This window comes from Sinocyclocheilus rhinocerous, unplaced genomic scaffold, assembly GCF_001515625.1.
Source record: "Sinocyclocheilus rhinocerous isolate Xijiao unplaced genomic scaffold, SAMN03320098_v1.1 scaffold124, whole genome shotgun sequence".
NCBI lineage: Eukaryota > Metazoa > Chordata > Actinopteri > Cypriniformes > Cyprinidae > Sinocyclocheilus > Sinocyclocheilus rhinocerous.
In genome coordinates, this window is record NW_015659962.1 from 14,072 (window position 1) to 26,253 (window position 12,182).

Consider the following 12,182-nt stretch of genomic DNA (forward strand, 5'->3'; position numbering starts at 1 on the left):
GTGAGTGAGTGAGTGAGTGAGTGTGTGTGTGAGTGAGTGCGTGAGTGAGTGAGTGTGTGTGTGTGAGTGTGTCTGTGTGTGCGTGTATGTGAGTGTGTGTGTGAGAGAGAGAGTGTGTGTGAGTGAGTGTGTGTGTGTGAGAGAGAGAGAGTGTGTGTGAGTGAGTGAGTGTGTGTGTGTGTGTGAGTGAGTGTGTCATTTTTTTATTGGTTTTATTCTTTTTTTAATATGCATATGTAGTTTTTATTGTTTTCGATTTCAGTTTTAGTTTATTTTAGTGTATCAAGTTAAACTAAATGAAAATAAAAATAAAATTAATTAAAATACATTTTATTTCAAGTAACAAAATATATATATATTTTTTGGTTTTAGTTTTAGTTTGCTATAATAACCCTGGTCCAAACAGCTGATAAAACATCACAATAATCCACACCACTCCAGTCCAAATTGTGAAGAGAAAAGCCCATTTTCTTTTTTGGGTGAACTATTCTTTTAATTTCCATCAAAGTTTCAGTAGAATGTTTCTCTGTATGATCCTTTCAGATATAATGCTGCTGCATGCTGAGATTTATAATGATGAAATATGGAGCGAGTTCAGTCTGTCTGATTCTGAGTGAACCAGCGGCTCTTCGTGACTCTGTGTGTGTTTCAGGTCACGGAGCTGGAGTGTGTGAGCGGACAAACCGCTGGCGTCAAAACACAGAAAACAGAGCTGAACCAGACCATAGAAGAGCTGGAGGCCGAGCTGAAGGCCAGAGAGGAGGTCTGAGCACCACACCATCACTGCAAACCACCCATCCACTGCTTCACACTCAAAACATGCAGTCATGTCTGTCTGTTCCCCACAGGAACTGGAGAATCTGAAACAGGAAGTGGAGGAAGCCAGCCAGCTGCAAACACAGAAAGAGTCGCTCACTCAGAAACTACAGGTGAACATGCACTCATTCCGGTCCTGTCTGTCAGCTCACACTGATGCAGCGTCTGATGATCATGATGCAGGACGACTGACTGACTGACTGCGTGATGAATGCAGTGATATCAGCCTAAAATTATATGAGCCTCTTATATTTACAGCGTATGATATAGTATAGCAGGATCACACCAGCAAGAGTGCTGTTTCTCCCCAATATCTGCACAAATGCAAACGTGATATTGATTTTATACGACAGGAACATAAACAAGAAGTTAATATAGTGATTTAGACACAATATCATCTGTTTTGCTCAATTTCACTAATGGAAATAGTTCCAATCAGAGCCACAGCAGATCTGTTGAGCATCAGCACATAGCAGTGATTCGTTACTGAATGAATCCATGGTTTTAAACAAATTGAGTGAGCCAATGATTCAGTGACTTGTTCATAAAGACAGTCATGTGCTTCGTTTCTGAATGAATCAGTCGTTTGGATGAATCGAGCGAGCCAGTGATTCAGTGACTCGTTCATAAAGACAGTCATGTGCTTCGTTTCTGAATGAATCAGTCGTTTGGATGAATCGAGGGAGCCCGTGATTCAGTGACTCGTTTATACAGTGATTCAGTGACTCGTTCATAAAGACAGTCATGTGCTTCGTTTCTGAATGAATCAGTCGTTTGGATGAATCGAGCGAGCCAGTGATTCAGTGACTCGTTCATAAAGACAGTCATGTGCTTCGTTTCTGAATGAATCAGTCGTTTGGATGAATCGAGCGAGCCAGTGATTCAGTGACTCGTTCATAAAGACAGTCATGTGCTTCGTTTCTGAATGAATCAGTCGTTTGGATGAATCGAGCGAGCCAGTGATTCAGTGACTCGTTCATAAAGACAGTCATGTGCTTCGTTTCTGAATGAATCAGTCGTTTGGATGAATCGAGCGAGCCAGTGATTCAGTGACTCGTTCATAAAGACAGTCATGTGCTTCGTTTCTGAATGAATCAGTCGTTTGGATGAATCGAGCGAGCCAGTGATTCAGTGACTCGTTCATAAAGACAGTCATGTGCTTCGTTTCTGAATGAATCAGTCGTTTGGATGAATCGAGCGAGCCAGTGATTCAGTGACTCGTTCATAAAGACAGTCATGTGCTTCGTTTCTGAATGAATCAGTCGTTTGGATGAATCGAGCGAGCCAGTGATTCAGTGACTCGTTCATAAAGACAGTCATGTGCTTCGTTTCTGAATGAATCAGTCGTTTGGATGAATCGAGCGAGCCAGTGATTCAGTGACTCGTTCATAAAGACAGTCATGTGCTTCGTTTCTGAATGAATCAGTCGTTTGGATGAATCGAGCGAGCCAGTGATTCAGTGACTCGTTCATAAAGACAGTCATGTGCTTCGTTTCTGAATGAATCAGTCGTTTGGATGAATCGAGCGAGCCAGTGATTCAGTGACTCGTTCATAAAGACAGTCATGTGCTTCGTTTCTGAATGAATCAGTCGTTTGGATGAATCGAGCGAGCCAGTGATTCAGTGACTCGTTCATAAAGACAGTCATGTGCTTCGTTTCTGAATGAATCAGTCGTTTGGATGAATCGAGCGAGCCAGTGATTCAGTGACTCGTTCATAAAGACAGTCATGTGCTTCGTTTCTGAATGAATCAGTCGTTTGGATGAATCGAGCGAGCCAGTGATTCAGTGACTCGTTCATAAAGACAGTCATGTGCTTCGTTTCTGAATGAATCAGTCGTTTGGATGAATCGAGCGAGCCAGTGATTCAGTGACTCGTTCATAAAGACAGTCATGTGCTTCGTTTCTGAATGAATCAGTCGTTTGGATGAATCGAGCGAGCCAGTGATTCAGTGACTCGTTCATAAAGACAGTCATGTGCTTCGTTTCTGAATGAATCAGTCGTTTGGATGAATCGAGCGAGCCAGTGATTCAGTGACTCGTTCATAAAGACAGTCATGTGCTTCGTTTCTGAATGAATCAGTCGTTTGGATGAATCGAGCGAGCCAGTGATTCAGTGACTCGTTCATAAAGACAGTCATGTGCTTCGTTTCTGAATGAATCAGTCGTTTGGATGAATCGAGCGAGCCAGTGATTCAGTGACTCGTTCATAAAGACAGTCATGTGCTTCGTTTCTGAATGAATCAGTCGTTTGGATGAATCGAGCGAGCCAGTGATTCAGTGACTCGTTCATAAAGACAGTCATGTGCTTCGTTTCTGAATGAATCAGTCGTTTGGATGAATCGAGCGAGCCAGTGATTCAGTGACTCGTTCATAAAGACAGTCATGTGCTTCGTTTCTGAATGAATCAGTCGTTTGGATGAATCGAGCGAGCCAGTGATTCAGTGACTCGTTCATAAAGACAGTCATGTGCTTCGTTTCTGAATGAATCAGTCGTTTGGATGAATCGAGCGAGCCAGTGATTCAGTGACTCGTTCATAAAGACAGTCATGTGCTTCGTTTCTGAATGAATCAGTCGTTTGGATGAATCGAGCGAGCCAGTGATTCAGTGACTCGTTCATAAAGACAGTCATGTGCTTCGTTTCTGAATGAATCAGTCGTTTGGATGAATCAAGCGAGCAAGTGATTCAGTTACTCGTTCATAAAGACAGTCATGTGCTTCGTTTCTGAATGAATCAGTCGTTTGGATGAATCGAGCGAGCCAGTGATTCAGTGACTCGTTCATAAAGACAGTCATGTGCTTCGTTTCTGAATGAATCAGTCGTTTGGATGAATCGAGCGAGCCAGTGATTCAGTGACTCGTTCATAAAGACAGTCATGTGCTTAGTTTCTGAATGAATCAGTCGTTTGGATGAATCGAGCGAGCCAGTGATTCAGTGACTCGTTCATAAAGACAGTCATGTGCTTCTTTTCTGAATGAATCAGTCGTTTGGATGAATCGAGCGAGCCTGTGATTCAGTGACTCGTTCATAAGGACAGCCATGTGCTTCGTTTACGAATGAATCAGCTGTTTGAACGAATCAGTTGAATGAACGACTCACTCATTAACTCCTACTGGGGATTTTAGAGTATCATTTCATTTTTCAAATTTTAGATTTTAATATTTGTAAAAAAAAAACATTAATACCCATTTATTATTGTTTATTTCTAAAGCTACTTTTTGCAGTGCCTATTCAATGCTTTTCTCATTTAACACAATAATGAAATTAAATGATCTTTTGGGAGTAATTTCTCTGAATCTGACTGATGTGTGATTAATTAGATGAATTAATCATCACATGATTAGCTGTAACATGTTAATTAGATGAATGAATCAGTACATGATGTAATGAATTAGCTGTAACATGTTACTCACCTGACAGCAGCAGCAGTGAGTTAATCCCTCGGTGTTTGCCTCCATCAGGAGACGGAGCTGAGGAGCGCGGAGCTGGAGTCGCAGCTGCTGGATCTGGAGCAGCGTCTGGAGAACAGCCAGCTGGAGAGCGAGAGCTTCAGGAGGAGTCTGCGCTCGCTGCTGGAGCTGCTGGACGGAAAGATCTTTGAGCTGAGCGAGCTACGAGACAGTCTGGCCAAGCTGATGGAGAGCGACAGCAGCTAGAGACACGCACACGCTCATGTTTCCAGACACTGATCTCCCTCTCCACTCTCATCCACCGTGCACAGACTGCGCTGCAGAAACAGAAACCTTGCTGTGCTTTCTGACTCTTGCGGTGCTTTCTATAAAAGCGTGGCGAGCTGAAGATGCGATCCGGCCGCTAGATCGCTCGTGCATCATCTGCTGCTCTTCCACTGAAATCTGAGCAATACGAGAGAGAAACGGACACTATCAGGGATTTTTCGTCTGGAAGCGTCCTTCCTTTCCAAACACTTTTTAAACACAAACGGGATTGAGGTGAATAATTTTGTTCTTGGGGTTTGTTGTTTCCGGTTTACTTCCTACTGTATGATTTCTGGTTATTTATTGTAAAAAAAAAAAAATTATATCTATATATTCTAATCACAGTGGCTGCATTAAGTAGTTATTTCAAGTATGTTTGTTTGCATTTTTCTTGTTTTTTATCCTTTCCCATGTGGATATGTGTTTTTTAAATGTGAGATAAACTGGCAATATTTTTGAACTATTGAAGTATTTAAAAGTGAAACAATGTGATCAGATTTCAGCCGAGTGTTTCTCTTTGCCAAAGCTGTTGTACAGATGAAGTTGAGTGATCTTGTGCTTCTGAAGATCTTCAAGGGCTCGCGGCAGATAGATGTGCTCGTTTTTGACACACTGGACGGCTTTATCATGTTGGATTTATGAGCCGATGTGACACTTTGAGGCTCAGAAACCTTTGAATAATAATTGAGAATATTGATTATACCACACACTCAAACACAATTGTAATTCTGAGTTTATAGTAAAATTAAAGAGGAAAAATCAATGTCAGCGGTGTTGTTTTTCTCTTTATGAATGTTTGAACCCTGACAGATGTTTGTACTCCTGTGGAGAAAATCATATTTCACCTCAAAACCAGGAATTGATGCAGTGCATGAAGATTAGTTTTTGTTCTCATGACTGTGATGCGAGACGTCTGTGCTGTACACGTCACTGTTGTTACTGTGTCTGGACGTCTTCATGATTCAGTATATGTATTTATTTGTTTTGGTTTTGGGGTGGAATATGAGATGACGTGTTCACCCGAGGCTTTTCATCACGTGACTTCAGAAGGAGCTCAGATCTCATGGACAACTCTAATGAAACTCTATTGGTGCGATGATCGTTTGTATCCTTTCTGCATCCTAAGAGCAGCTTGAACATTCATCTAAACATCTGCTTTTGTGTTCAACAGAATGAAGTCACACAGAACCACATGAGGTGAGTAAATGATGGCAGAAAATTGACTAATTATTAGATACTAAATCCAGTTTATGTCCGTATTAGAAATATTGCAAAAAAAAAAAAAAGTAAAAATATCTAAACATTCTTAAATCAGAAGACATTTACTTTGAAAAGAAAGTCATTTTCTGAAAAAAAAAATTCTAAAAATTTTTTTTTAACTTAAAATGAGAGAAAAATATCTGCTAGAAGCGTAAGAAAAATATTGTTTTCCCTTTGAAATGCTTGTTTTTCTGACCCAGTGGCAGATATTTCCCTCCAGAAAACAAGACAGAATATGTCATTTTGCTTCTTGATTCAGTAGTGTTTATGTATTTGTATTGGAAAACAAAAACAGTAAGAAAATCATCTTTTGCAGTGTAAGCAAAGACAAAAACCTTTGTTACAGTATGTCCGTATTAGAAATATTACAAAAAAAAAAAAAGAAAAAATATCTAAACATTCTTAAATCAGAAGACATTTACTTTGAAAAGAAAGTCATTTTCTGAAAAAGAAAATTCTAAAAAAAATTTTTTTACTTAAAATGAGAGAAAAATATCTGCTAGAAGCGTAAGAAAAATATTGTTTTCCCTTTGAAATGCTTGTTTTTCTGACCCAGTGGCAGATATTTCCCTCCAGAAAACAAGACAGAATATGTCATTTTGCTTCTTGATTCAGTAGTGTTTATGTATTTGTATTGGAAAACAAAAACAGTAAGAAAATCATCTTTTGCAGTGTAAGCAAAGACAAAAACCTTTGTTACAGTGTAAATAATATCCAATAGAAATAAAGCTTTTAAATCTCCTTAAAAAGTTGCTTTTGCAGTGACTTTTTGCTTAAGTAGTAACATTCAATCACTTACATGCGGTCTTAGTGAGGCTTTTTATCAGAGCCTAAGAGAATGCCGCATATTTGGTTTAATATCACGTTCCAGAATATTATTTGATTGAAATATTTCTGCATGTATATTCGTGAAGAGCCGATTGTGACGTAGACTCAGACACGCCCACTGGTGCCCGTAGCCCCGCCTTTGGCTGTTGTCATGACGATGCTGGTCAGCTGGTGCCGCCCAGTGGTCAGACAGTGTCAGTGCAGCTCAATCGAATCAGATGAAGAACACAATAAAAAGAGGGATTTCTATTGAAACTTTATTTATGTAAGGAGGCAAAATGCAAATGTAAAATATCTATTAGGAGTACAATGTTCGGAAAAGCAGAGTAAAAGCAAACTGGAGTTTCAACAACAACAAAAAAAAATCATTGTACATTTTATGATATTGCTTTACATATTTAAATATTTAGTTGAACTCAATAAATACAGGTGTCCTGTGGGCAAACATGCGATGGATCTGCGCTTTATTATACATCAGAAGGTCTGTTTTCAGTTTCTAATATAATATTGCACGTGTGGAGCGAGCGAGCGGCTGTAGTGTTTCAGTGGAACGGGTTTGATTGGCCACATAATGCATAGAACATACAGAACAATGAATATGATTCAAACAAATAATATCAAAAGCTAAATACAGTACACGTGATGAAAACATGTCATGTTCATTCAGATAAAACCTGGAGAAACGCCTCCAAATCAAGACGATAATGAGCAACATGTCATGTCCTCCTGAACTGCTTCCAGTGTGATTGATCATGTGTTAATGATTGTCTGCTGATGCTGCTTTGCTCTGACTCACTTCAGAGTGCTTCTGTGTCGTTAACGTTATTAGAATGTTGCTTCACTTATCTGGTCTTTAATAATGTTCTCAAAAACAGTATTTATTACGTCGCTCGTGGAACTCATTCCTGAAACATCTCAGTTTCTCAGTTCAGAGAATATTCAAGCGTAACGTTCCTATAATGTTTGCAGAATGCTCAAATGGAATGTTCCTTTAATGTTCGCACAACCAAGAATAAACATGTCTGAACAGTGATAAATTCATAATGAATAAACCTGGATGTTTTCAACATTCAGATGTAACATTTTCATCATTTAATTAGAACGTCAGCAAAATGATCTTAGAACATAAGGGTCATAAGGGTCAATTTGTGAAATTGAGATGTATGCATCATCTGGAAACACAACACTCGTGAGAGACCGCACCACATCACTAGGGTTGGGTATCGTTTGAATTTGATCAATTCCAATTCTGCTTTTCGATTCCAATGTGATTAAACAATGATATCAAACATTTATCCTGCGTCTCTTTTTTTTACAAACCATTTATTGGGAGCTGAATACCATGAACAAAAACCAACAGGCTACATAAAAACTGTTTAAGAGCTGTTTGTGTGCAAAATAGAACTGCATGATTCTGGATAAATTGAGGTTTTTTTTCTTTCTTTTTTTTCCCCAATTGAAGTTGTGGATCTCTCATGATTCTGAAGAAAAAACATTAGCCAACTAAACAAAATCACATGTAATTTATGGTGTGTGTATATATATATAGTTTTTATTTTGAACTTGCTTTTATTTTTATATTTTCGGTTTCTATTTTAATTTTAGTAATTTTTAGTTTTTATATTTTAATTTTTTTAGTTTAATTTGAGTAATTTTGCTATGTGCTTTTATCCTTTTTATTAAATGTTATTCTACTATTTAGGTTTAATTTCTTTTTATTTCAGCTTTATTTCAGTTTTAGTTCTTAGTGATTTAAACTTTTAGTTTCAGTTTTGTTTGTAATATTTGATAGTTATTTTAGTTTTGATGTTTATTTAATAACAATGTTTTTTTGGTGTTAGTTGGTTTGGCTGATGGATCAGATCGTGTGTCAGGAGAACATGACTGGGGAAGTCTCGTATCGCCTCCTGCTAACATACGCAACGACAAAAAGAAGAGAATAAGTAAATGAATGAGTAGTAAGTGGAATAAACACTCAGAGCGGCCAGTGTTTCAGTGATCTGCGGTGAGGTAAACACACACACACACTATGATTCTGGATAAATTGAGTTTTTTTCTTTTTTCTCCCCCAATGGAAGTTGTGGTTCTCTCATGATTCTGAAGAAAAAACATTAGACAACTAAACAAAATCACATGTAATGTATGAATGAATGATTGAATGACTCACTTGATTCATTACTGGATGAATCAGTGTTCTTGAACGAATCTCTTGTATGATTCAAAGACAGATACATTTTAACAGCCCCTTTTCGCCACCTACTGGCGTAACAATGTAACCGATAAAGTGTCAAATTACTTTCAAAAGGTGATTTACTCTATTTTAATCGCGAGTTAATATCTGAACTATAAACTTTTATTCCAGTACTTCTGTGATTTGAATGTTTGTAACAGAAATAATGATACTGTGTGTCTGAAGAGACTGAAGCTGCTCTCTTCAGGCCAGCAGCAGCGTGAACGCAGATTTAAATGTTCAGATCACACTGATGTGATCATTCGCTGCACGGACGAACCACGTGATCACAACATTGATCGACACGTCAAAGCTTGAGGAATGAAACAGACCAATCATTGTAATCTAGGAACAGAATCACGTTGGTGTTTGAATCGATAGGCGGAATCGAAATTTTAATTTGACAACAAGTATCCGATTCCTGACCTTAAGTATCTGATTCTGGAATCAGTTTTCGATTCCCAACCCTAGACATCACAAACCCTGTGCCTGTGTCCGTCTCACCTCTGCTCCACTGGCTGGACTCGAGCGACGCCGTCTTCCTCAGCTTCTTCCTGGCGTTGAGCAGCTGACTGCTGTCGAAGAAGCGCGCGGTGAACGGTCCGAGGGGAGAGCGAACAGGGCTGGCGGTCTGAGGCGGGTCACCCGCGGGCGTCTCCTCCAGAGAGGGAGGAGGAGGAGGAGGAGGAGGAGGAGGTGGAGGAGGAGGAAGAGGAAGGGAGATGGGCGAGTCCAGCAGCAGCAGCTCTCTGGAGGGAGGAAGTGATGCGTGCGCGTCAGGGGGCGGGGCTTCGGCCACGGCTCCGCCCATCGGAGGCAGCGACAGGAAGCTCTCGGGCCGGCGCAGCTCTGGGACTCCCGCCGAATGTTCCAGCGCAGCCGGAGCGTCATCCGTCTGCACGCTAGCGGCCTGCGTCTGCGTCTGCTCCGGCCCGGCGCCCGCTCTCTTCCTGGAGGACGCCAGACGCAGACGAGTGGACTTCAGAGTCACCTGACCCGGGTAGCGCTGCGGAAACAGCAGACCAATCAGCACACAGCCGCGGCGCTCTGCATTCACTAATGATTTTAATCTGCTGGAGATGTTGTGTTATCACACTGTTTTGAACAGAAGTACATATCTACACAATAAGCAGTAGCTGTGTTATCTTAGTATTTTTTATTGTTACTTTTACTTATTACTTTTTATGGGACCTATTAAGCTTTTTTTTTTTATAGCTTCACTTTTTTAATGTCAGTTTAAAGTTTAGTCATTATTATGTGCCTTTGTCATTTTTATTCTATTCTATGTAGATATTTTTATTTTAGTAAGTTTAGTCATTTAATTTAAAGGAAAATTAGAAATGTTGTCTTGCCAACCGAAATTAAATAAGTTGAAGTTTTTCATTTGCATTTTTGTTTCAGCTTAATTTCAAGTAACAAAAACTATTTTATGTGCTTTTATTCTTTTTCAATTTTATTTGCATCTTTTATTAGCTATTATTTTTATTTCTAATTTTTGTTTAGGTTTTTAAGTCTTTCATCTAATATTTATAATTTCATTTTAGATTTATTTCCATTTTAAGTGCTTTTGTCATTTTTATTAGTTTTTTTTATATTTCTGTTTAGCTTTATTTTCATAAATTTTAGTCATTATTTTCTTTAGTCATTATTATTTATTGTAGTCATTTTAGTATTTCAACTTACTTTATTTTACTTAGTGGCCAAGGCAACATTTCTAATTATTATTAAGTTTTTTTTAAGTTAAAGTTTTTCTTCTAATATTTATATTTTCATTTTATTTCAGTTTCATTTTGCTTAACAAAAACGAATTTTGAAAGTTTGGTTTGAAGGTGAGCAATTTAATATTTCAGCTTTATTTCAATGAAAAAAAAAAAGATTTTGAATAATTTTAGTCAACTAAAACCAGATGTAGTGAAGCGACTGTATTCACAACAAATGAGGACTGGTGTCAGTACAGAGGGTCTCTAGAGGCAGTGCTGTGTGAATGTGATGCTGTGATGTGTGTTTTCAGATGCTGAGAGTCAGACCTGTCTGAAGCTGCGCAGTCGGTCCAGTGTCCTCTGTCTCTCCTGACTCACTCTGGACAGCCGCTGCTCCTCTTCCTCCTCTTCATCCTGCAGATACACATCATGTGTCATCAACATGTGATTCATCATTACGGGGAATGTAATGCTCTGTTGAGTCGCACCTGCAGCAAAGCTTGCTGGGAAACGCAGTCCGGGCCGCCCTGCCGCTGCTGCAGCTTCTGCGTGTGATTGATGATGCAGATTTCCTGAGAACAAAACCAGACGCCACGACTGTTAAACAGAGACCGTAAACTAATAAAGACGGATAAAAGCCCCACTCATCAGATAACGATAATTAAAAAATGACAAATATCGGCCAAACAGAAAAAAGTAAAAGACAGCGATAAATAAAAAATGACAAATATTGGCCAGACAAAAAAAAGTTATTAGCCGATGCCGATAATTAAAAAATGCTAAATATCGGCCAGACAAAAAAAAGTTATTAGCCGATGCCGATAATTAAAAAATGCTAAATATCGGCCAAACAGAAAAAAGTCATTAGCCGATACCGATAATTAAAAAATGCTAAATATCGGCCAAACAGAAAATTTTTTGTAGCCGATGCCGATAATTAAAAAATGCTAAATATCGGCCAAACAGAAAAAAGTTATTAGCCGATGCCGATAATTAAAAAATGCTAAATATCGGCCAAACAGAAAAAAGTTATTAGCCGATGCCGATAATTAAAATTTTTTAAATATCGGCCAAACAGAAAAAATTTATTAGCCGATGCCGATAATTAAAAATTTTTAAATATCGGCCAAACAGAAAAAAGTTATTAGCCGATGCCGATAATTAAAAAATGCTAAATATCGGCCAAACAGAAAAAAGTTATTAGCCGATGCCGATAATTAAAAAATGGCAAATATCGGCAAATACATCGGTTGACCGCTACATGACACTGATGTTTCTCCCTCTGGTACCTTCTTGTGTTTGAGGTAGGCTTTCTTGGCGGTGATGCGTCCTCTGCGGGCCTCCAGCTGTCTGGTCCTCTGCTGGAGTTTGGCCACGTCGTCTCTGGGAGGGGTCAGAGGGGTCGAGGGGTCGTCGGATCAGGACTCTCGTAGTAAACCCCCTCCTCCTGCCTCTCTGCAAACACACACACACAGATGACGGCTGAAACGGCTGAACGGAGGACGCAGGGGTGCAGACGCTCACCGCTCATCTGTCTGCGCAGACTCTGCAGCTGCGCCGTCAGCAGCAGCTCCTCGTACTTCAGGATCTCGAACTGGGTCTCGTAGAGCTGCAGCTGGAGCTCGTAGTAC

General features: G+C 39.4%; 2 protein-coding genes across 2 annotated transcripts in view; one reads left to right on the forward strand and one right to left on the reverse strand.

Moving 5' to 3' along the window:
• LOC107724706 (homer scaffold protein 1) overlaps positions 1-5,289 on the forward strand; it is a 17,298-nt gene extending 12,009 nt beyond the window's left edge. The window contains exons 8-11 of the mRNA XM_016533722.1: positions 544-556; positions 623-763; positions 849-929; positions 4,279-5,289. Coding sequence (XP_016389208.1) covers positions 544-556; positions 623-763; positions 849-929; positions 4,279-4,473 — 430 coding nt within the window. The 3' untranslated portion in view covers positions 4,474-5,289. The remainder of the gene's footprint in view (positions 1-543; positions 557-622; positions 764-848; positions 930-4,278) is intronic.
• A 3,967-nt stretch (positions 5,290-9,256) lies between these two features.
• The window catches only part of LOC107724715 (junction-mediating and -regulatory protein), a 16,582-nt gene continuing 13,656 nt past the window's right edge, over positions 9,257-12,182 (reverse strand). The window contains exons 7-9 of the mRNA XM_016533736.1: positions 11,040-11,123; positions 10,879-10,965; positions 9,257-9,857 (exon numbers count right to left, since the gene is read on the reverse strand). Of these exons, the coding sequence (XP_016389222.1) occupies positions 9,279-9,857; positions 10,879-10,965; positions 11,040-11,123 (750 nt within the window). The 3' untranslated portion in view covers positions 9,257-9,278. The remainder of the gene's footprint in view (positions 9,858-10,878; positions 10,966-11,039; positions 11,124-12,182) is intronic.